This window comes from Branchiostoma lanceolatum, chromosome 3, assembly GCF_035083965.1.
Source record: "Branchiostoma lanceolatum isolate klBraLanc5 chromosome 3, klBraLanc5.hap2, whole genome shotgun sequence".
Lineage (NCBI taxonomy): Eukaryota > Metazoa > Chordata > Leptocardii > Amphioxiformes > Branchiostomatidae > Branchiostoma > Branchiostoma lanceolatum.
In genome coordinates, this window is record NC_089724.1 from 19,870,415 (window position 1) to 19,892,507 (window position 22,093).

General features: G+C 41.7%; 2 protein-coding genes across 5 annotated transcripts in view; one reads left to right on the forward strand and one right to left on the reverse strand.

Moving 5' to 3' along the window:
* LOC136430907 (inositol polyphosphate-5-phosphatase A-like) overlaps window positions 1-9,003 on the forward strand; it is a 145,846-nt gene extending 136,843 nt beyond the window's left edge. Inside the window, exons 12-16 of one of the 4 annotated variants that reach the window (XM_066421997.1) lie at window positions 447-520; window positions 958-1,066; window positions 2,418-2,483; window positions 4,536-4,639; window positions 5,014-9,003. In XM_066421997.1, coding sequence (XP_066278094.1) covers window positions 447-520; window positions 958-1,066; window positions 2,418-2,483; window positions 4,536-4,622 — 336 coding nt within the window. In that variant the 3' untranslated portion in view covers window positions 4,623-4,639; window positions 5,014-9,003. Of the gene's footprint in view, window positions 1-446; window positions 521-957; window positions 1,067-2,417; window positions 2,484-4,535; window positions 4,640-5,009 lie in introns of all 4 variants that reach the window. The other 3 variants (XM_066421994.1, XM_066421995.1, XM_066421996.1) reach the window with 3 other exon arrangements.
* Window positions 9,004-15,676: 6,673 nt separating this feature from the next.
* LOC136430908 (homeobox protein Nkx-6.2-like) lies at window positions 15,677-20,401 on the reverse strand. Its single transcript, XM_066421999.1, has 3 exons — window positions 19,799-20,401; window positions 19,008-19,192; window positions 15,677-17,708 (listed from the first exon to the last, which is right to left on the reverse strand). Exons 1-3 carry the CDS (start codon window positions 20,238-20,240, stop codon window positions 17,445-17,447), a joined length of 891 nt encoding a protein of 296 aa, XP_066278096.1. The 5' UTR covers window positions 20,241-20,401; the 3' UTR covers window positions 15,677-17,444.
* Window positions 20,402-22,093: the final 1,692 nt, after the last annotated feature.

A 22,093-nucleotide genomic window follows, 5' to 3' on the forward strand; every position in this document is an offset into this window, starting at 1 on the left:
GAGTGGGGATCAACCTCCACTAACGGACCAGTCTGACGGGTCCAAACCTTTTAGCCTAGTGGTTAGCGAGTTGGATTCCCAAGCCACGCGGATCGGGATTGGCGCGGGTTCGAATCCTGGGAGCGGCGTACTCGCCCCTTTGGGTTTTTACAACTACTTACCAAAGAGTGCACAAATACAAGGGAATTGAAAGGTGGGGCTATACATTATGATGTGTGGCAGTAAGGGAATATTGGTACATGTAGATGCGTCCATCTTGATTTGTGACCTTCTTCAGAAAGGCCAACCCTAATCATCCTTTCTTTTACTGTTTCTCCTCTGAAAGAGCTTTTAGCTCCTTGAGATCTTCCTTACCTGCATGACCATTATGATTATGATGATGACCATTATATTCACTCCAAGACATCCTTCCATACTGATCATGTTGTCCTTTTTGCACATTTCAGCTGCATCAGTTTGACAAGGAGACCAAGCGGTTTGCAGACAGGCTACAGGAGCTGGACATAACTTTCCCACCTAGGTGAGCTCCAGTCATCTTCATCAATCCCTGTCTGTCATGTTTGTCTCATCATTAGTCGGCAACCACTCCACATTGGCCGTGTGTGGCCACAGTGGTCTTGTGTGGTCAACAGGCAAGCGAGCAATCTCCCCAACACTAGTCTGACATACTTTGACATGGGTTAAACCATGCTATCAAGCTTGTGTGGTAAAATTGGTGAAGACACATTAAGGTTCTTAACAAATCTTACAGTCCCCAGTTGTCTCCTAGATACAAAATGAAGGGATATCCTCAGGAAATGTAGAAACTTACATGAAACAAATGGTTTTCAAGCACATAGGCCAGGATGGGATGCTAGTTCCTTAGTTGGGCTACTCTGTGCATAAGCTGCTACCACAATGATGCTGCTGCCGGTAAGCCTTTAGTAACTAGATGTCATTTCACCTGTTGTCCTGCAGCTATCCCTTCAGTGAGGATGTGAGAGAAGGCAGACAGTACATGAAGACTCGCTGCCCTGCCTGGTGTGACAGAATACTTCTGTCCCAGTCTGCAAGGGACCTCATTCAGGTAAACACATTTATGTATGGGATCCAGGCTTCTCTTAGTGCTTTATAAAAATTTTGCCTTTTACTAAATTAACCTTGATGATGAAAAACCAGCCTGACATGTATGTTTTATTTTGTGAACAGTTAATACGATTTTAAATCAATCAATGAGCAAAAGAAGTTCAACTTTTTGGGGTTTAGTGAATTTAGGTTCTGATCAACCAAACGTTAATTCTGTTATAGACAGTGCTGAATTCAAAAGTGCTTGAAAGACAACATTTTAAAGGTACCACCCAACCCACCCCAAAACAATACGTTTCTCAGCCAGCTTGTTAATCAGTATGGTTTGTCCAGTTCATTTTCACCAGTAAACCAAGCGGAAGAGCTGCTTGTCAATCAGATAAGATAAAGTTAGGAAATGTAGACACAAACACTCGTCAACTCACTCCGGATGTTTTCCTACATCATGTTGGTAAACCCACCTTGCCAACTGAAGAATGCCTGTGTCATTTTTCAAGAGTTGTTTTCTTGTTTACCTCAGAATGATGACAGTTAGTAGAGAACTGTTTACACATTTCTCAGGTGTTTTGTTTGTGATAGACAAAACAGGTGATTGAGTCATGTCCTGTAAACACTGAGGGATAATCTCTGATGTCTGCACACATTGGCCTGTCTGCATTTCCTTTTGAAGTCTTGTGTTAATCTTTGGTTATATTGACTCTTGATCTCTTATTTATTGTTGGTGGCTTGGTGTTAAGCAGGAAATTTTAACATTTTGTTTTTTAATCATTTGTAGATGGCAAGAGGCAGTGACAACTTTAGAAACATGCCTCATAATCAACAAAAGTACATTGCAAATAATGCTAAAAATGGTTCAAGACTTACGAAATCATCTGGAGAGGGACTAAAATGTTGTTTGGCAGCGACAATCATTTTCAGATCGAATAAATACACTTCTGAAATCATGCAAATGGAGCTTTCCCAAATTTCGTACTTTGCTATTGGAAAAAAATGTGACCATCTTAGAGCAATGACATGATATAAGAGGAATGATTGAGTATGCCGCGCCACAATACCATTGAAACAAAAGGATTGCCGCAATAACGTGGCTGCTCAAGAAATGCTCTCCCATCTTGTATAGACCACCTGTCAATGTACATGTATGTAATGTAACACTACATTGTATCTAACACTACTTTATATATTCCAAATGAACACACATTACATTAAAACTTCCAATGCTGGGGTGTACTTGAAAATAGTACTTCAGTCCTTACTGTCAATTAACTTTGTATACAAATATTTGTGATAGCTGGTGTACTGGGCAAGGTAACGGTTTTTAATCAATCCACGCATATTTCTTCTTTTGTCAGCGTGGAGATGAGTACAGTCCTGTGTACCACGTCATGGGTTCCAACGTGTGTATGGGTGATCACAAGGTAAGACTGCTCAACTTGACAAATACACATCAAGCACTTGAATACTATAAAGAAAAATAAAGCCTTGGATTGTAGATGGGTTGTTAACATACTGATAGAAAATAGCTGTCATGTTGATGAAAAATCTCACAATATGTACATAACAGCACACCCATGCCCATTCCCTGCTGCCCTATGCCCTGTTCCTTCCACTGTTTTTCTACCCCTTCTAAGAAGGCAGTCACCCCTGACAACAGGGAACTACAGTTCAGGAAGGTCCCTATCATCTTTACTTTTCCCTTGGCTGATCTCCAGCCCAGCACACAACTCCAGACAATGACACATTCTTCCCTTCTCCTTGTTTTCCTTGCTGGCATTTCTAAAAATAAAGTCCCCTTACTACATCTCTGAGATCCATCCACAAAGGGGAGCAGACACTGAAGGGCCTTAATCTCACCTTTATTTGGTGAGCAGTACTAAATTAACAGACTTCCTGACTTCTTCCAGCTGGTCGCCATGACAGCGGGCGGGGCACCCCCATGCTAGAGCCATTGATATGGCCTGTGACAAATTGCGTGTCACATCATGTGATTATGCAGCTAGCAATGGAGACGGGCTGGCTCTGCACAATGGCAAAAAGAACGAGCAGAGTGAGACACTGAAATCCACGCATTTGTCTGGCTTATCTATCCTGACAGATGGAAAAGTCGCACGGCGGCAGAGTGCTCACATCAAGCACTTTCTGTAACTTCCAGTGTTTGTTATGGCTTTCAAAGCCAAGCAATTGTCTGTGCCCGACCTTGTTATCAAAGATTTTGGCGATAGCTCAAAAGAAGATTGTCCAAGGGATAATGATTCATTAAATGAGGATTAGACCTAATTTTTCTGTTACTAGATATCCTTTTATTATCACAGTCCCATGGGATTGACTGTCATTGCAGATCTTAGTCTATGTCTGGCATGTATCATGGAATCATATGACACCACAAAATTTCACTTTATGTTGGCGCTCGCCGCTGTCTTCTACCTAATTGCAGACAATTTGTAACATCAAGACATAACCTCCAGGACCTCCTGATCATTTGGAAAGCCTTATCCTGTGAACCTCTTCATGTACCAATCAAATGGTTACGTTTCAAAGAGACCTATACTATAGATGTGTGGTACATGTATCAACACTTCCACAGCTGTTAAACTCTGGACACTTCAAACAAGTTATTCATTTCAAGACAAGCAAGAATCCTGTGGCTTCATTCCCCAAATCTGTCCAGTTGTATAGATTCTCCAGAACATCCTGTACAGATGTTAGAATGTCCATTCTAGCTTCATCTCAAACTGCCCACACATTTGACAAAGGTTTTCCTTCACTTTGGAAATCTCCAAGCTTTTTCAAACAGAAAAGGTTGAGAGCAATGTTCTTTATGTGCAAGTAGTGACCCGTCTTCCTCTCAGAATGGTCATTAGGAATTTCTGTTTTCATCATTTGAAAAACTGTGAAGTAGGAATGAAAGAAACCCAACAACTTAATTCACATTAACAGGAGGAGGATCTGTGTGGAACATTGATTTATACCAGCCTTGTCAGGTGAAATATATGGGAGACATAAATTTTTCCTGAGTCTCTGTCTCCTCTCTGTATGTCTTCATTCTAAGAGACAGCCTTGGGACTAGTAATCTCTTGGGGAACATACAGTAGTGGACATATCTGTGTCATATAGTGGTGGTGCTAGCAGATGAATTGATATCTACAGTAGTGTATCTGCACAAGAAGACTCAAGAAGAGGATGACCATACGTATTGTCATGTGGTAGTCATATGGCCTAAAACTTGTGCCTGTGCACTGTTTTACATGTAGTATGAGGAACCAGTACCAGTAGGTTCCACCAAGTAAAGTTTTGATTGGTATTTCATTGGTAGAAACATGGAGGGGTGGGGGTGGTATACTGTACATGCGTACTACATTTTTTCCAACCTTTATTTAACCTTGAACAGTTGTTGGGTCCAACACATTCTGTGTCCATATCTAATGGAACAATTGCAGTTGTTAATGCCTTACTGTCTTTCCCACATGCAGCCCATATACCTGTACTTTCGGCTGGTTCCTGACACAGGTAAAGGTCGACATAGGCAGAGGCGAAAGGCCACTTGTGTTGTGTTGTGATCGTGACGGCACATGGGGTAGGGCTTCTTTTCACATGTAGCTAGCATGTTTTTGATTTTCACGTTTGATTTACAATGTTGGGATGTTATTTTCTTTTTTTTGCATGACAACTTGACACGGGAAAAATACTTCAAATTCTCACCAAAGGAACACTCTCCAATACCTTTCACAGCTTCTTTGGCTAATGTATGTTTTATAATTTCTTAAGCTAACCTTTAGATGTGACTTAAGGGCTGTTCCATGAACATCAAAATAGGACGCCAGACAGCTGACTCCCATTTTGTCCTTCTTGGTACATCCTTGCCAGCATGACATACATAACAAGTTGGAAATTAATGTCTGTCCATGGAGACAAGTTTGACTGATATATACTTTACTTTCTTCCAGCCAGACATATTCCGCGCTCTCGTACCCACCCCAACGGTTTCTCCACCGTGCCCCTGATCATCCGAGAAACTTCAGTGTAACCTGTACTCGTGGAAACCCTCATAAGGACGCGATAGATGGATGTATTTGTTGTCATTGTGGCCTAACTTATGGGTGTATCAGGTTTTAGTGTTAGAGTGGATAAAGAGCATTTGGTGTGTATATATACTTAATATATGAATATATATATAAACGATAAGAAAGAACGCTTTCAGATACATTCTGTGTCTAGTTGTAAGCTGTGAAAATGTGATTTTTGCCATTGTGCGAAGGTAAAGAAGGATGAGAAGGTGGATAGATGATTAAAAGAAAAGTCCCTCATGTTCCCATTTCAGAATCCCCCCCAAACAAACAAACAAACAAACAAACAACAGTCACATTTCAAACTATTTCTGCTGCGCCTACTTTTCATCTATTCTAACAGTTACAGCCCCTTGCTCCTTAGTACAGCTTGCCAGGCAGCATGGTCCATATCTATGGTTCCATCTAACTGTCACCAACAAAGCCTGGAGTTTCCAACCATTCTGTACTACCTGATTGTGTGGCAAAGTACTGTTTCTGTTGGTGCTAAATGTAGTGTGCAATATGATAGATCCATTTTGGTCTGTCCTGCTGCAGAATCTTGCTAACTGTGTAATTTTTGCAATGTTTCAACTCCATTCATACATCTACCTTTGTCAAGAAATATATCTGTGGGCATGTTGTTGAAAATTGTGCAATCCATTAGATAATTTGTCAATCATGTATGTTTTATTACTGAATGACTTATGTGACAAGGCCCTTGACATCTGCAACTGCACCAAGTCCCACTAGCACCTGTCTCCTTATACCTGCATTAATTTGCACTTACGCGCGAAAAACTTATTCTGGAGAATGTAAAATTTTCAGTTTTGTTATTTCAATTAACTGCAGTAACGGATAACAATGCAACTTTCACTTGATAGGGAACAGTTTATTTTCTTGTTTCTAAGGTCTAAAATTTGTAGTAATTTGTAAATATGACAAGTTTTTTTTAGCCTTTATCTTAGTACTCATGAATGCTGGAGATTTTAAACGATCAAAAAACTGAAAGAGATATGTCAAAATAAAGTTTTCTAGCTATGCTTAATTGTCTTATAGCTCAGCAGTTTTATCCCATTTGTTTTTAGTTATTTTTTTGTACTAACCAGAAATTTAAGATTCTGAAGTGACTGAATGTTATTTTGCTACAACACACACACATCATCAATATTCCTCTAATGTGCCCCCTCCCTCTTTTCTCACATCGTAAATCACACCTACATGCATGAGGTTATGTAGTTGACAGGGGTCTGGTCTACCCTTTGTTCTAGAATGGAAAGTTCCATGCAACAGATGTGAGTTAAAAACGGTGGCCACACCCCTTCACACTTCAGACAATGCCTCGCATATGGCACTGTAACCCATGTCGAATCTGTGCGAGTGGTAACTGCCCACATTGACAGATCTTTCCTAACAACAGCACACTAGAAAGAGACAAAACATGGTTCTATGGTCAAGCTATTCTGTCTTCTTGTCAGGGAGAGAATTTGACATATTTTTGTTTGAAGAAAGGTGAGAGGGGTCAGTGGCTAGGAGACCTGTTACCATGTACAGGGAGTATTCAAACCAGATTGCTCCTTTTGGATGTGTGAGCAAGGAACTTTAAGATAGATCTAATTTATGAGGAATGTTTTATACTAAGTTGGCCCTATTCTCACTGTCAGTGTGTATGACAAAAAAGTCCAGTCAAATGAAAAGGTATGCCGGATTTAGAGTCAATCGGGTGATGATTTTAACCAAGGAGGTTTAAACCTCCTTGTTTTAACCAATTCAATATTTTACCGGTTTTCAAAAGCTCATTATTTTACCCACCCCTATCATGGTCGACCTTCTATCCCACCTATGTACAGGAATATGTATGCTTTGAAAAAATGATTACTGGAAAGGGATTGAGTGTATATGGAGACCTAGGCGGACAGGGCCCAATATAACCAAGAATATTGTACATATTGTCACAAGAGGAAGCCATCTTTACATACACCTTACTATCAGGGTGTCATTGAAATACTCAAGGGAAGGGGGGCAATTTGACTTCTCATGTTGGAAATTATAATCAAGTGCAAGAAATGCTGAGATGTTTTGGTGGTGTGTATCGTATGTGTTAGCTATACAAATGTGGTCCTTTAGCATGTATGATAATCTATGCATAATGTTAATGTTTCTGCTGTCATGACATAGTTCTTGTCATGGTTGTGTCCATGGTATATTAGAGGTGATGTAATCCTCTGCATCTCACAACTTCAGCAGAAGCCACAAGTTTCACTAGTGTCAGGTCATTGTGTGTGATATTTATATATAACTATATATACCTGAACCATTTCAGATTGGCAGATTTTGATTGCAGAAATGGTCATTTTATTTGCCTGCAACCCTTTAAGATTATGTGATCCAATTAACCTGAAACATTGCAGTACACTTGAGTGTAGACGTTTTAATCAGATGGATACAAGATTATTTGTGGTATACTGTAATCAAGACAGCGTTTGCCATATGTAATTGTTGTGTGTATGATATGTAAGGTTTGTTATATCTAATTGATCATCATCATAAATATACACCAAGGGATACAGTAACAGGATGCAATTGTGTAGTTATGCTTTAATCCTGGTAGATGAATGCTTTGCCTAATTATAGACAGTACATCACAACTGTCAGATACAGTTAGACGCTAGTCATCCCCAAATCTCGCTTTAGTGAAATGTTTTGTCTTAGCTCGGAAAATTTGACAGTTACTTAAAATACGAAATTCAATGTATATGCAATGACAAGATTCGTTATTCAAGCTTATGAAATTAAAGAAACCAGAACCAGTACTAAGGCAAATGTGCAAGAAAGCATACATGGCAGCGTTAACGTGTATTGTGATCTATCCCCAAACAGGCGCATGTAGCATTTAGCTTGTCTCTGAAAACACAATACAAAATTATCCATGCGCCTTTTGCCTATCCAACATTTTAAGAAGGTAAAGCCACATTTCTATCTTGTCGTTATGCCCATTGTGTGCTTATTGAGATGATCAAAATTTCTCCGAATTTCCTTTCAGTATGTAAGTAGTTTCTTTCATCAATGCACCCCACAGTCCACGCAAATCCTTCCCATTCCTCTGTATTTTGAATTGTTATGTCCTCACGATTGTGTCTGTTTCTTGTATTCTTGTTCACCCGAACATCATTTTAGCCAAACCTATGTATTTTATAGTACTTATGTTTTAATGATGGTGCATGTCATGACGCCGTGTTGGTGCAGTTTTTCATACAATCGTTTTCGTTTTCATTATTTACATTAACTTATATTAATGTGTATGTCATCTACCTGGTTGTGAAATCTGGCTTGCTGTCAACAATGTGATTGAAAGTTTTACTTACCATTCCCTCCTCCGCCAATAGAAATAGTTATTGTCACAGGATCATTGCATGTTTGTAGGCCAATCAACCTTGGACAGTAGTGAGCAAGTTTCGCAAGCTTTTTCACAATTTAGACGCTTAAAACTTACTACGATTACGTTTCAGTGCATACATTTTCTTCTCGAACACTGCATGTATATGCGCTATACCATTATTTTTCATTCTGTAAGGACGTTTCTGATTGTAAATATTGTTTTAACTTCATATTGTAAGCACGAAAGCGACGTCATATATAAACAGCCTGTTATTTTTCTAGGCAGAAAGATTTGTCTGTTTGTCCTACCTCAGCCCACAGCGCTCGTCGTTTCATTTTTTTCCGAAATGGATGTACAGTTTGTGTTTTCTCTTTTTTATTTCTACACTTATGGTTTAAACAAGAATTCTTAGTTCACACTGGAAGTTTGAGTAAAACCAGTTTATTCTGTTCAACAAATGCCTGTTCGAGTTTTTCTTTATACAAAGAAATTAAATATAGGAAAGACAATGTCTTACACAGTATGTGCTGGTTTGGTATGCTCCTACACAAGATAACAAAAATCACTTTACTCGTGGTGACGTAAATATTAAAAAAACAGCTGTTTATCGGTTTTATTCGGTAACAACCGCCAGATCTATCATTTCCCATAATAGACATCGTAGGTGAACGTATAAACATCGACACACAGAGAAAACATGTCCCCACGTGACGGACGTTGCACGATAGAGAGGATAGTCACTCACATTGGGTGGGTAGATATCTGTCCTTGGTGCTGAATGGACGTCACGTGGCCGCCGCTCCGCTTTCTGTCAGTCTGTAGTGGTCCGCAACTTTCTCTGATATTCAACAGCCTAGCTTATAGTCAACTAGCCGAACGATGTTCCTGTAGCTTCTTGGATAAGATATGATGTTAAGACTGTATCACAACTTACAATATGAACAGTAAAACTCAGTGATGTAAAGGGTCATTTTGTCTCATTTCAGTAACATTTCATTACTCCGCTATATGAATGAGTGTTCAACACTACCGTATTGTTGATTCTAAATGCAGTGTGTCGGATTTCATGTGTAGGTGTTTATACGCTGTATGGAGTCTGAATCCATAGTAAATGTAGAGGTGTCGATTTTATTTCAAGGTCAAAAGTGATGTAAATTCCATGTTATGTTATAACGTTAGTTGTGCTTACCAAAAAGGCGCGTGGCAAGAAGGGAATTCGAACGAACATGGCTCTATAAAAAAAGGCCAGAACTACGGTCGGCCTTTTCTTCTGAAACAGGGAAACTAAAACAAGATCAAAGTACCAAAAATTGGTACAGTGAAAAATGTAGAGATTTTATGGATACAAGTATTATAATGAAGTTATTGGAAGCTATTGGGTGCCATATTGCAATGCTCTGTAGTTCTTTTACAAACACAGAAAAGAACGCCAGTGGTGTCCATGCCGACCAGAGCTTTGAGGGCGCCATGTGTGAGGGTGTGTTTATCGGCAGTCGTCAGGTCTCAGCTTAGAATTTCTGAGAGATTAAAAACGTCAAGTGTTTCCTCAGACAATGTCGGTGGTTTTGAGTGATGGATATTTAGTGAGGTGGGTTCCATGGGGGCAGAGTTTTCCTGTCCGGGGGCCGGCCAGAGGTCGGTGGTAAAAGAAAAGAGAACAGCCACTTTCATGAATATTTGTTGTGCGTGTCAAGATCTAAGGTCAGTTTATTCAGCAGACAGATGATTCGAGTTGGAAAAGTCCCCTTGGAAAATGAAATAAGGTTGAATGTCTATGCAGTGTAACAGCACGCACGTATATGCCTTTTTGATATGCGAAGAGCCAAATAATCATTTGTGAGTAGTGAAAAAGAAGCACATGCAGTGATTTTGTGTTATGTGATAGAAAAGGAAATAACGCGACATTGTTGACAGGACAAAAAGTAACCCAAAAGAGAAGAGATCAGCGAATTGAATAAAGTAATTGAATATCATTCTGTTTTTTCTCCCATTCCTTATTGTGGGTTGTTCACAGTAGAATATTTTAGAGAAAATTTCCTATAGTTACATCAAGGAGGTTTGGTTACATCAAGGAGGTTTTGGTTATATGTTGTTAATCATTCGTAGCTCGTCCAGAAACCAGGAACTACCGCTTGTGTAGACTGAAGCGTTTGAATACAAACGTAACAGTTATCCAAATAAACGGAACACATCGACTAAAAGAGAAAAGTGACGATCACCCTTTAGTGTATGTGTCGAATGTGCTTGATTTTTGTATCAATGGAAAAATGGAAAATGTTCCGCATATCATCAGGTTCACACGTTGAAAGTGTCTTGAATCTCATAACGAATTTCAACTGTGATATTTCTTGAGTAGGTACTAGGTGCAGCAAACAACCCTTCTTGCCTTGCTTACTTCTTCCTTTTTCCCTTTCTGTCTTTCATTTTCTTCCTTCATAGGCGATGCATTTTTTTTGCCCACTCAAATAAAGCACTAGCATTTTGCCATATTACATGGCTTTGTTCGCGAGTTGTGTTGTGTCGTGTCGAAGGAGATAAAGGCTTCTGTTTCATACCATTAGGAGTTCGTCAGAGTTCGGGGAGGGGTTAGAATCGAAAAATCATTCGGAAATAGCGACAAAGTGAGAGGACAACAGCTCCAATCGCGCCAGAAATACTTCATAACGAGGTGCGAAATAACCCAAGTGTTCCCATATGTCACGCGAGGTCAACCTGTTGCCAAGACCATGTGTGTGTGGTGTGCCTCACGGTCAAGTACACATCACTGGACCCTCTCATCACGGGGTAAATTTTCCCTGGCACTTTCTATAGATATAGTTGCGTATGGCGATCAGTATTACTGTTCTTCGTTTGAGATACGTCTTTTTTCTTCTTCTGGGAGGGCTCACCCTAGTCTTTGAGTCTTTGAGTTTGACCTACCTTGCTTCCCTCTGGAAGTATTATAACACGTGGCTTCTGGTATTTTTGGAGCAGAGGGGACAGAATTCCGCAGCGGCTCCCTGTAAGTTGTGGCCCAACCGCCAAATGTAACCTTGATTCGCTATTAAATGCTTGTACGAGGATGCAAAATAGACCTCGAGGAAACAGAAGGACTGTCTACAAACATTCCTGCTTGCTCGCGCGCACTCGCTAAACTCTTTCGCAAGTAAGAAAACAAACTGCGCCTTGGTAGCGTCCGTAGGGAGTCCTGTTCCTCGCCAAGAAGAAATACGACCGATAACAAGTCTGCCTCAGAATGCAAGGAATTTAGTAGTAGCTTTCCGTAAAAAATGCTGGAAATCTTTGTCAGTTCGCTTGTAACATTGAACCGTGAAAAGTCTGGCATAGCGGAAAACCTAAAGACGCTGGACATATGCGAGAAAGAAAATCAAGCTTATCACACAAAAACAAGCCATACGTTCCAGATCTTCCCAAATTTCGTAGGTACAGAAAAACGTCAAGAATTGCAAATATTGATACAAAGGACCACGTTTTGATGCATATCTGATAAATATACAAGGAAATTTCACACTAATCTCCACCCTTCCCTTCCCTTTCCTGCCTCAAGAAAGCGATCAAGATGGCTTTGTGTATTCATATGGGAGCTTTTTGTGGACTGACACCGCTTTAAACAGACCACACACCGGTAGCAACAACCCGACAAACGGCTACCAATTAATTATCTACATATTAATGGCTTATGATGATGTTTTTAATGAACTGTCCTGTCCGCGAATCCTTTGCTGTCCTTTCATGGAAGACCGCTGTTTGGTTATCCTTGCCCATCCTATTCATCCCATACACGGCGGCCCGACTGTGGTGGAAAACGCTGTCTATTGTACAAAACCATTCCCGTGAACACGATCTATTTCAAAGTAAATGGCTTTCCATATCAAGTCCGTTTCCACAACAACACGAATTTTTTTTACCAGTTTGCCGACCTGCATACTTCCTCCCGCGGCCATTTGGCAGCCATCTGAGATGACAGACTTTGCAAATGACTCATTAAAAGACTATTTAACGATATGATTTTGATGTAAGGCACATGTCTGAACTGACCTTTTCTTCAGTCAAAACGCCGAGTGAGTTTATTTTCTCTTTTGTGCCCACGAAAACACCGGCTTGTCGCTAAAAACCTTCACGTAGTAGAAATCCATTTTGACAGATTACAATTCAAGTAAAGATCTCGCGGGAATGGAGACATCTTTGCTCCGTGTTTCGTACTTAAAATATTCTACATCGGAACTACACCTTGTGAACAATACCTAATGGCTACTACTAAACCGTTCATTTATCACAATGTGTTCTCCATAGCCAAGAAAAAAAAGAAGAATAAAATCACCATAAACGAAATAAGAGCATCTTTGTCAAGTGTGACCCCCTCCCACCCGTGTCAGCGCACTGGCCGAGGAAATAATTAATGTCGTCAATTCATTTTATAGCCATGATTGTGTCCATTAATAATTTGTTAGTGTCGTGTTTGTGTTGCGATGTATAGTGGCACTTCCCTCCATGTCGGCAGAGGTCAGCGCTCACTGCAACTCACGCATAGCCAGCCTTCCCGGAAAGAAATACTTCTTCTAGAGCATTAGACACGAGCAGAAATTAGAGCTGCAATTTGCGTGGAGTAAAACGTCGTTTTATTAAAGACCCGTCGTTTTATGATAAGGGGTTTACCATTCATCTAGCATTTGTGTCACGAATCCGAGGTTCCGAATGCTATGGTTACATATTTAGGGAGGAAATTGAAGAGACGTTATGCGAATTATTAATGCAATCAAAATCAGCGTAGGGGATCAAACGTGTAAACGGAGTCACATTTATAACGTACACGATAAAACGTAACAACGTCATGAGACTTAACAGAGGCGAAATGACGGAGTAGTTGTGAGACAAATTTTCGCGGCCATAGTCGTAAAATATTTCGACCCCAAAAATAGGTTTTAGCAGAATTTCTTGACAACACTTCAGTCATCAAATTTTTCTTGATCTGAATTCATTTTGTGATACAAAATGTTATTTTCATTTTATTTCATGTATCATTGACACCACTGTACACAGCAAAATTTGTTTCTTCGAAATCAATCTGCAGCGTGTATTAGACTTTCGGCCAATCTTTTTTTTCTTCGTTTTAACACAATCGGTTTATACGGAAATAACTGAATTTTTTGTTAATTTTGACCCAAAAATGAAATTCCAATGACCAGATGGAAAGATGGAAGTATCCATTTTCTTTGTCATGGTTTCATTTACTTGGGGAACAAAACACTTGAACAATGAGTTGATAAACGACGGGAGCTCTTTTTCACATGTACCTGTGAAACCCGTTCACACTCTCCTGTTTGGCTTCTCTTCTCGGTGGCTCAGTACTTTCTTACCCAGCGGGAGGCCAATTGATAAACACAACAGCGCTCATCAATGTTTCCGTCAATTCATATGGAGATATTGCACGTAAAAACAGGCGGGGGGCTAAAGAATAAGAACAATACCGCACAGCTATTTTGAGCAATGTGATACTTCAAGACCACCGAGTCAGTGATGTGTATTTCGAGTGTACACATGTTTTATGTTTTTGTGAAACTTTACTGAAGATGTGTTATTTTTCTGGCAACATAAAGCGAATGTAAAATCGGTTCTTCACGCCAACACAAAGCCGTTAATTTTCACATTAGGCGGACAGATTTTTCGTTTGCGACGCTCTATGATTTCAATGGGGATCATATAGGATACACGCTATCTTGTGGGGGCCAATTAAAACCACGTATGGACCTGCAAATTTATTATCAATACAGAAGACAAACATGACAATAGAACTCAATTGACTTGTTATTGAAGTCCATCCGCTTGTGTGTAATGAATCCGTGCCCCGACATGACAATGTGTTCCATTCTGGTCTAGTACTGGACCAACTTATTCACTGCCTGAGCCTGTAAACGTGCTTGTAATACTGAGACGAGAATTATAGACGAGAAATACCCTTTTTCATTGTGACATGTCGTCTTGATAGACCCGTCCACTACATAATGTTCGCGGGTCTGCAAATTGCGCCGCACATATATGGGGAATGTACTAATAGGCCGTCTATGAGGACAAGAATTCGTGTCCACATTTTCTCCATCTTGTGCGAAAACATGTGGTGCCCATGCCCTACGTGGAGGCAACAACCTCTAAACCGCTTTTCTCCCTGTATCCCATTGAAAGTAGATGAAATATGCAGCGAGCTCACTTCTATTGTGCGGTGTCGCGCCGCTTCTGTGAGGCCGTGCTCCGCCGAACAAAAGTCAACGGTAAATTCGAAATTATACGCTCACCACGAATTTTGTGTGCAAACTCTTGCACAGGAAATCGGGGGAATATAACGAAAAACACCCACGTTGCCCATTGTAACGATGTCTTGTGTTGGTACTAGTATATTGTACTTTGTAGAATGCATCTCTAAAAGCTGAGGAAAACTTGGACTGGAAAGAAGAGACTTCGGAATTGACACGGGAAGAAAAAATACATCAGATTTCAACCTGAAATTTTGCTTGGAATTTATACATGTAGCGTTTCCTCATCTAGTTCTTTTTCATACCCTTTGTGCTTTATTCGAAACAGAGGCTAGTATGGTGGCTTAAACGAAGGGGAAATGCTCCCGACGAACGCGTGGCAGCGGTAGGCTCTAACTGGGCCGGCGGGAGACCATGCCACCTGCCCCCGAAGTGTCTCATTATCACCTCACGGTGAACGACTTGGACGGCTACGGGCAAGCAGGGGGCAATAGGCGAAAACTGGTAACCTGGGGAGGCGAGTAATTCTTACAGATGCAGGCCCAGTGGGGGTGGGAATTCGGGAAATCTGGCTCGTGGTGGGGACGGTAGTTAGTGACACGTTTGGGGGCCATACTTGGGCGGGATTACCCATTAGAGAGCAGACGCCCGCGTTACTGAAGTGTGCGATATCCTACGCTCGGGTGGACTCCTCTTTCACTCGCCTTTTGTCAGAGAAATTGGCTGAAAAACATTGCTCAATTTCCCGGAGAAAATCTAACTAAAGGGGCAGATAACTTGTCAAGCATGCCCATGCAGATTGTAAAAGAAAACACGAACATGCGAGTAAATAAAGGTCGCCATCTTTTTTCAGGCGACAGAAACGACATAACACTACTACAACTGATACGCTTGCACGCTCACGAGGGAAGAAGACACAAAATATGACAAAGACAAGTTCATTTTCTTCAGGTAAATGTGTGGTCTTGTTGAAACCATTTCGTCAACTCACGGTACAAAACCTTCTGTCAAATGCTTTGTGGGTGCAACAACGCACATGTTTCCCTTGGCCATACTACATCATGGCCTGTGGTACACATGCACCGAACACTGGAAGGTGTAACAACAAAACAGGGACAGCATATTCATATTTACATACATATCAAAACATCTGTCTTAGAATTGATATTGAAAACCGTCGGAAAGATGACATGAGGATGAAAATATTTCACTATAAATGTAACATATGCCATACGTTTGGAATGTACGGTTGTCAAATATAACCTGGACATGAATGCTACAGAGTGGCGTGGTGGACGACAGTATTGCCCTAAAAACTCCTAAATCTCCATCGTCTGATTGGTTTTCACAAAAATTCGATCTTGGCTGATATGAGAGCAGATTCAGTTTGCTACAGCAAGAATTACATGGCGTTGATCGTCCCATTTCTAGATTAGAATGAACCCCCAGCTTACAGTATTGACAGCATCCGTTCGATATGGAAAATTATTATCTATTGACGACTGTATGTAGTACCATACTTTACAGGGACGTTCGAACCCTCTTTCCATTCATTAGATAACAATGTACATCTCGTGTGCAATTTCCATCAAAAATATAAGTTATGATATAATGACAGTCATTTCAAAGATTATGGAATATGCAACTCTTCCACTTCACGTTCACATGATACAGCGGTATACTTTACACAAATGGACAATGGAATTTGTTTAAATTAACAAGTATCAAAATATCCCCAATCACAATTGGCAACTAACTGCACACCAACTTGTCGAAAGAGAAACACGTTTTTCGGTCAAGGAATAACGATGTCATAAATATTTACAAAGATGACTCAAAGAAACCCGATTGATATGCTACATTTCGGTCAAGAGGACCATGTCGTTTTCGTAGTATAGTGAACAGGAACTCTACTAGTTTTTTTCCGAACGGTAGAATTTTGTATTCATTGCAACAATATTTCCAAAGGGAAACAACATACTAGTGTTGATTCTAGTATCTAAATTTGTCTGTTTGTTTTGTCTTATTTCTTGTCAAAAAAAGTAATTTATCAACAAAGGTCTACTTTTTTATCGTCGGCGCAGTGGTCTCTGCGAGTCGAAATAAGTACAAACAACAAGAACCAATATTAAGAGGGGAAATCTCTTACAGAAACGGCCTTTAAGACCAAGAATCTTACACTAAGTGTCAGGCGACTGGGCAATATGTTACATACCCATGAAGCTGGGCGTAACAAAGGGAAAGCAGCTATTTTTTCTGCCTAGCATACAAGCGTTACCTGGCTACGCCACCATCCGTCGAGCGTCATATAAAACATATAACGTTATATATATATATATAAAATAGCAAAGAAAGAACTCATAATATATGAAACCTTGCGACATAAGTCCGATAAGATATAGCTCTGTTTGTCCTGTTGCACATAATATGATGACGATACGTCTTGTATACATAATCCAAGCTTATCCTCTCGAAGCACCTCACAAAACATTGATGCGCACCTAAGGTAAGTGCTTGTGTTGGTAGTTACGACAAACAAAATATACAGACACGTAAAACAACGGGGGTAAAAGAGATAACGAATCTCCTCTGTCTGATAAAAATATATCCAACATTGTTTGACCAAGACAAAAACGTCGTGGTGAAACGGTTCATATATATTATGAACTAAATCTACAAGAGTCCACGTTTTTTTCCTTGCCAGAGTTTCTACGTACCAATGTGTGAAGTTTGCGCTAGTGTGGTGTCCACCACCTCAGACGACGGTGTGTTCTCTTTTTGCCTCTCTGTATCGCTACTGCTGCCGTTGGAATTGTTATTCCTGTCTTGGTCTTCCAAATCCTCTGGCTCGGAGTTTTCTTCACCGTCTTGCGCTGCCATTTGCTTCTGCTGCTCCTCTTGCTTCTTCTTGGCAGTCGCCATCTCGGCAGCGTGCTTCTTTCGCCATTTCGTGCGCCTGTTCTGGAACCATACCTGCAAAAAACAAGAACACTACCGATTAAAAAATGTAAACGGGAAAGGGGCACGCTCTGACGAATTGACGCTCACCTAAGATAAAAATGCAAAAACACGGGGCTTAAATAACTTCCGAACAAACATGAAGTCACGTATTAAAGAGATGGGCAAAAGTCGCAAGATGGTGGAGATAGCGCGGTATTGTGCACGATGGCTATTTATGGGTATCTATGCACTTTTGGATGCCTGTCCCACGTGTAGTTAGGTGCAACGAACTTCTTCTTGGTGATTGTGTGTATGATTTTGTCTAAATGTCACAATACACACTTCATTCTGTCCCACCAGGTGTGAATCGGGTCCTTCAAAGGTGGCTGGTATAATTAGCACGAACAAAGGAAATCTTAGAATAAGGGAAAACAAAATAGCTATGTTTGAGGGCAACGGGGAGCGGGATAAAGCGGCCCATTTATCGACAAATCACCGATCCGGTGTTCCGTTGCTCCCCACACTATCTTGACCACCCGCTTAGATGTACAATGCTCCTCGGGCGACGGCTCGAGCTCGCCCAACAATGCTACGTAAACATCTCGCTCCTAAAGGCCGCTCCGTGTTGGGATCTACAAAAGTCAATTTCGTTTAGTTGAACGGTTTTATTTTTCCTTACATTGGCGCCATATTTTGAGCCATTTTGCGACCGTTGTTTGACTTACAAAAACGTACGTGCTAGTTGTGTGAAGAGGACGTGAAATGACTTGATCCGCTTTTGTTTTGTTAGCTCGACCGGCTTCGGATCGGATTAAATCCTCCTGAACGACGTGTACGGTCCCTAAGAACGTCAGCAGATCCCAAACAATGTAACCGATATCGGGTATAAGTGACAAGGCGATTAAACACGAGGTTGAGGGATTGTGGAAAGCGCCTTGATGATACCCCGACAAGAGCACCGCGTGTTCACGACATCTTCCTCCCGCCGGCGATGATAGGTTCGCGCGCGACTCCCTGACACCGGCATGTCGATCAAGAATTAATGCCGAACCACTGACGGCACTACTAAATTTTCCTTACGCTACGTCTTCCTCTCTCTGCATCTTTCTCTGGTGCGTCACCAGAAAAGAAACCATACAAAAGTGGTGGGGATCATAAAATCATTTACTGTTGTAGAAAAACGTCTGGGTCTCGACATGCATCGCTCGCTTGGAATCGGAACGATCTTTTCATGATGCCTCGGCTTTGTGCTGCTCCAATTGTACCTCAGAGATAGCTCTCTGCGTAGTACGGCGTACTGAAAACACTAGAGGGAATATAATCTTTACTAACCTTGACTTGGGATTCAGTCATGCCCAGAGAATAAGCCAGTCTTGCTCTCTCAGGCCCCGCTAGGTACTTCGTCTGCTCAAAAGTTTTCTCCAGGGCGAATATTTGTTGTCCAGAAAAGGTGGGACGTGTGTGCTTTCTCTTGCCATCCTTGTCTACCGTCACACTGCCAGCTGTACCGTGGGGGTCTGGAACAGAAAATAACAACATTTCAGACTTAAAACTAATGCTGATGATTCATAAACAAAAAGTGAAAGGCAGAAAGAGCTATAAATGTTGTCAGTAATGTGTTGAGTGAATATGTGTTGAGTGAATTTAACTGAAAATGAGTTTTGACGAAATTTGTAAAAAGGGAGACTTGTGCGGCTGTGCCTACTAAAATTTAGTGGAAAATACCACATGGGGAGGAGAAAAATGCATGGAAACCTTAGAAGTCAAGATCTGAACGATTTCCAAGCTGTTTTTGCGCTAGCTATTTGATGGGAAATACAAATAAAGCCCGCTGGTTCCGAACACAAAGACACATGGGGACCACCCGTGCGCAGAGGACGGGCATGCCACACGTTAGCGATACTTAGCAACGACTTCTACAACTTCTTTGGCTGAGAACATGAGATTTTTCGTTGTGAGAAATGCTTTGTACACTTTTAGACAGCACAATTTAACTTTGATATTTTATCCCCTATCAGATTGAAACAAATGAGTTTAGAACTGAAATTTCGGTCGTTTTTCTGGCTGCCTAAAAAGTTGTAATGGACATGACGGCCGAGTAGGAGGGATAGGGGAAAACTTACGAGGTGGACATGCGAATCTGTCTCTCCATCCGGCACCCTGCATCATCCCCGGCCAGTACATCGACGCCCTGCCGGAAAGGTCTCCCAGGCTCTTGTCAAACCTGGCCGCCGGGTTGAAGTACATGCCCGCAGCAGGATTGTTCATGTTCATGTTCAGCCTTGGGATAGTGAAGAGAGAGTTCACGGAGTTGAGCGAGTTGGCCACGGTGACCGGTCGGGAGAGAATGTCCGAGATCCCGTACGGCGTGGTGGCTTGACTGGTAAAGGTGGACAGAGACATGGGCTTGAGGGGAGACGTTGAGGTGAAGGAGGGGTACTGGCTGGGACACACCGGGGGAGCGCGCATCTCCGTCATGTTGTGCAGGGCCGCTAGTGGAGGGTTACTGAGTACGAACGCGCTCTGTCGCGATGCATCCATTCCGGCAGTCTCCGATACAAGCATCGCCGAGACAGGAAAAAACGTTGAACGAAACTTTCTGGAAAGCGACCTGACCGTACACCGCAGCTTCTGTGACAAGTATGGCGACTTGGGTGGCGGTGGTGGTAAATTAATAAACTGGGGGCCGGACGCTGCTCCCCGACGCGCTTATGCATGTTACGGGGGGAGTGATTGAGAGGGGGTCATCCATCAAAATGTACCAAGATAGATCGCGATTTGATACGTCGAGAGGGGCGACCTTTGGAGCCGTTCTTAATGCTGATTGGTCAGACCGAGGGCGCTGTTTATCAAACTCCGCGACACGGGCTGTCATTGGTCGAGGGTGTTTGGCGATAAGGAACATTATGTGAAGTTTATGAACTCGACGACATTTTTTCCCTCCTCGCATACGATTCGCTCATTTCTACACTCAGGTTTGCCTTCCTTCAACGATTTGTGGCAAAAAAGTTGGAAACAGACGACTGAAAAACCGACGACGATTTTTTACGTCCACGCGAACAGGGGGGATGAGTGTAAAGGTCTCCCAGATCCCCAGTACTTCAGCACCGGTCACGCACAGAGCCTGAGTGAAGAGGATACAATGACTTAACACATCAAAACACTTGTCACATTTTTCATCTTGAGCCGTGAAATCAAGGTGTTTATCTGCGCACGCCCATGACAGTGTATCCGTCACCTCATTATAACGGATGGCTAATTGATGGAACAGTAAGCCTCGCCGTGTATGCCTGCCTCTACTCTGCAGGGACTCAGGCAGCGTGGTCTGCATAGAATATCAACAATAAAAGGAGGGGGAAGCTGTGTAATATTCCTAACTTAACTCTCGTCATATGCAATAAACGTTTCCGTAATGTGTACTTATTCAGGTGACAAGATTATGATATTGGAAAAGAACTCTCCTGTTCTTCCCCTTCGTAGAGACATCCGCGCTCCTACTGGTCCTAGATCCTACGAATACGATCGATTGCACGGGTACGCCTGGACGGGGAACATTGGAAGCGGTGGAAAAATACGCGCCTCGTCTATCCAGGTCGACATTTTTCTAATATACAACTAATCAGTTTGCCATTATTTCGCAGGAAAAAAAGGAACTGAGCGATAATGTTTTTGTTGAAATAGACCCAGTCACTTTTACAACCAGCTTTGTTACTGTTTTACATTGTGTTATGATAGGCCACTTCCTCCTCTACACTTGGCGCTCAAACCGACGCTTTGTTCTGCAGCGCTCGGACCCCGCCAAAAACCCAGTCGGCCCAACTACGGGCGGCTCCGTCGTCTCTGAGGAACATTGGACGACAAGAAACCGCTTTGTTCTTATTATTGCATTCAGCGTACAGCCAATGTGTGTACTTAGTAACGGAGAAATGGTGACAGCTACCCATTGTTCTAGCACGTAGCAAAAGCGCACCTTCCAGGGCGTCTTTTTTTCCACCTGAATAGAGGAAGATTGACCAAGTTGAGCCCAAACCATCGCATTCATTGCTGATGACAATTGCTACTTATGCATGAGATGGCATTATAATCTAATCAATTCTGAATGGAACCACTTACAGTGTGTAAGTGATTGAGGGAGAATTGCATGTACCGCTGAAAGCGACACCGTTCTTTTCTCAATTGCTTTGAAATGTACGCGGCGTTTTGAAGGGCAATAGATGGTAATGAACATATTCATGTTGATTCCTTTTAATTTGCGGCGCGTGCCATTGCTTCATTTGTGTGGGTAATTTCCCCCCAAATGCGCATATGACGGTTTGATAGGAAATAGGTTTCAGGAGACAAAGTAGCATTTTTGAGGTCATTAAAAGTTCGTTCATGTTTATGGAAGTTTGGCGGGAAATGGAGGGAAAACACTCGGC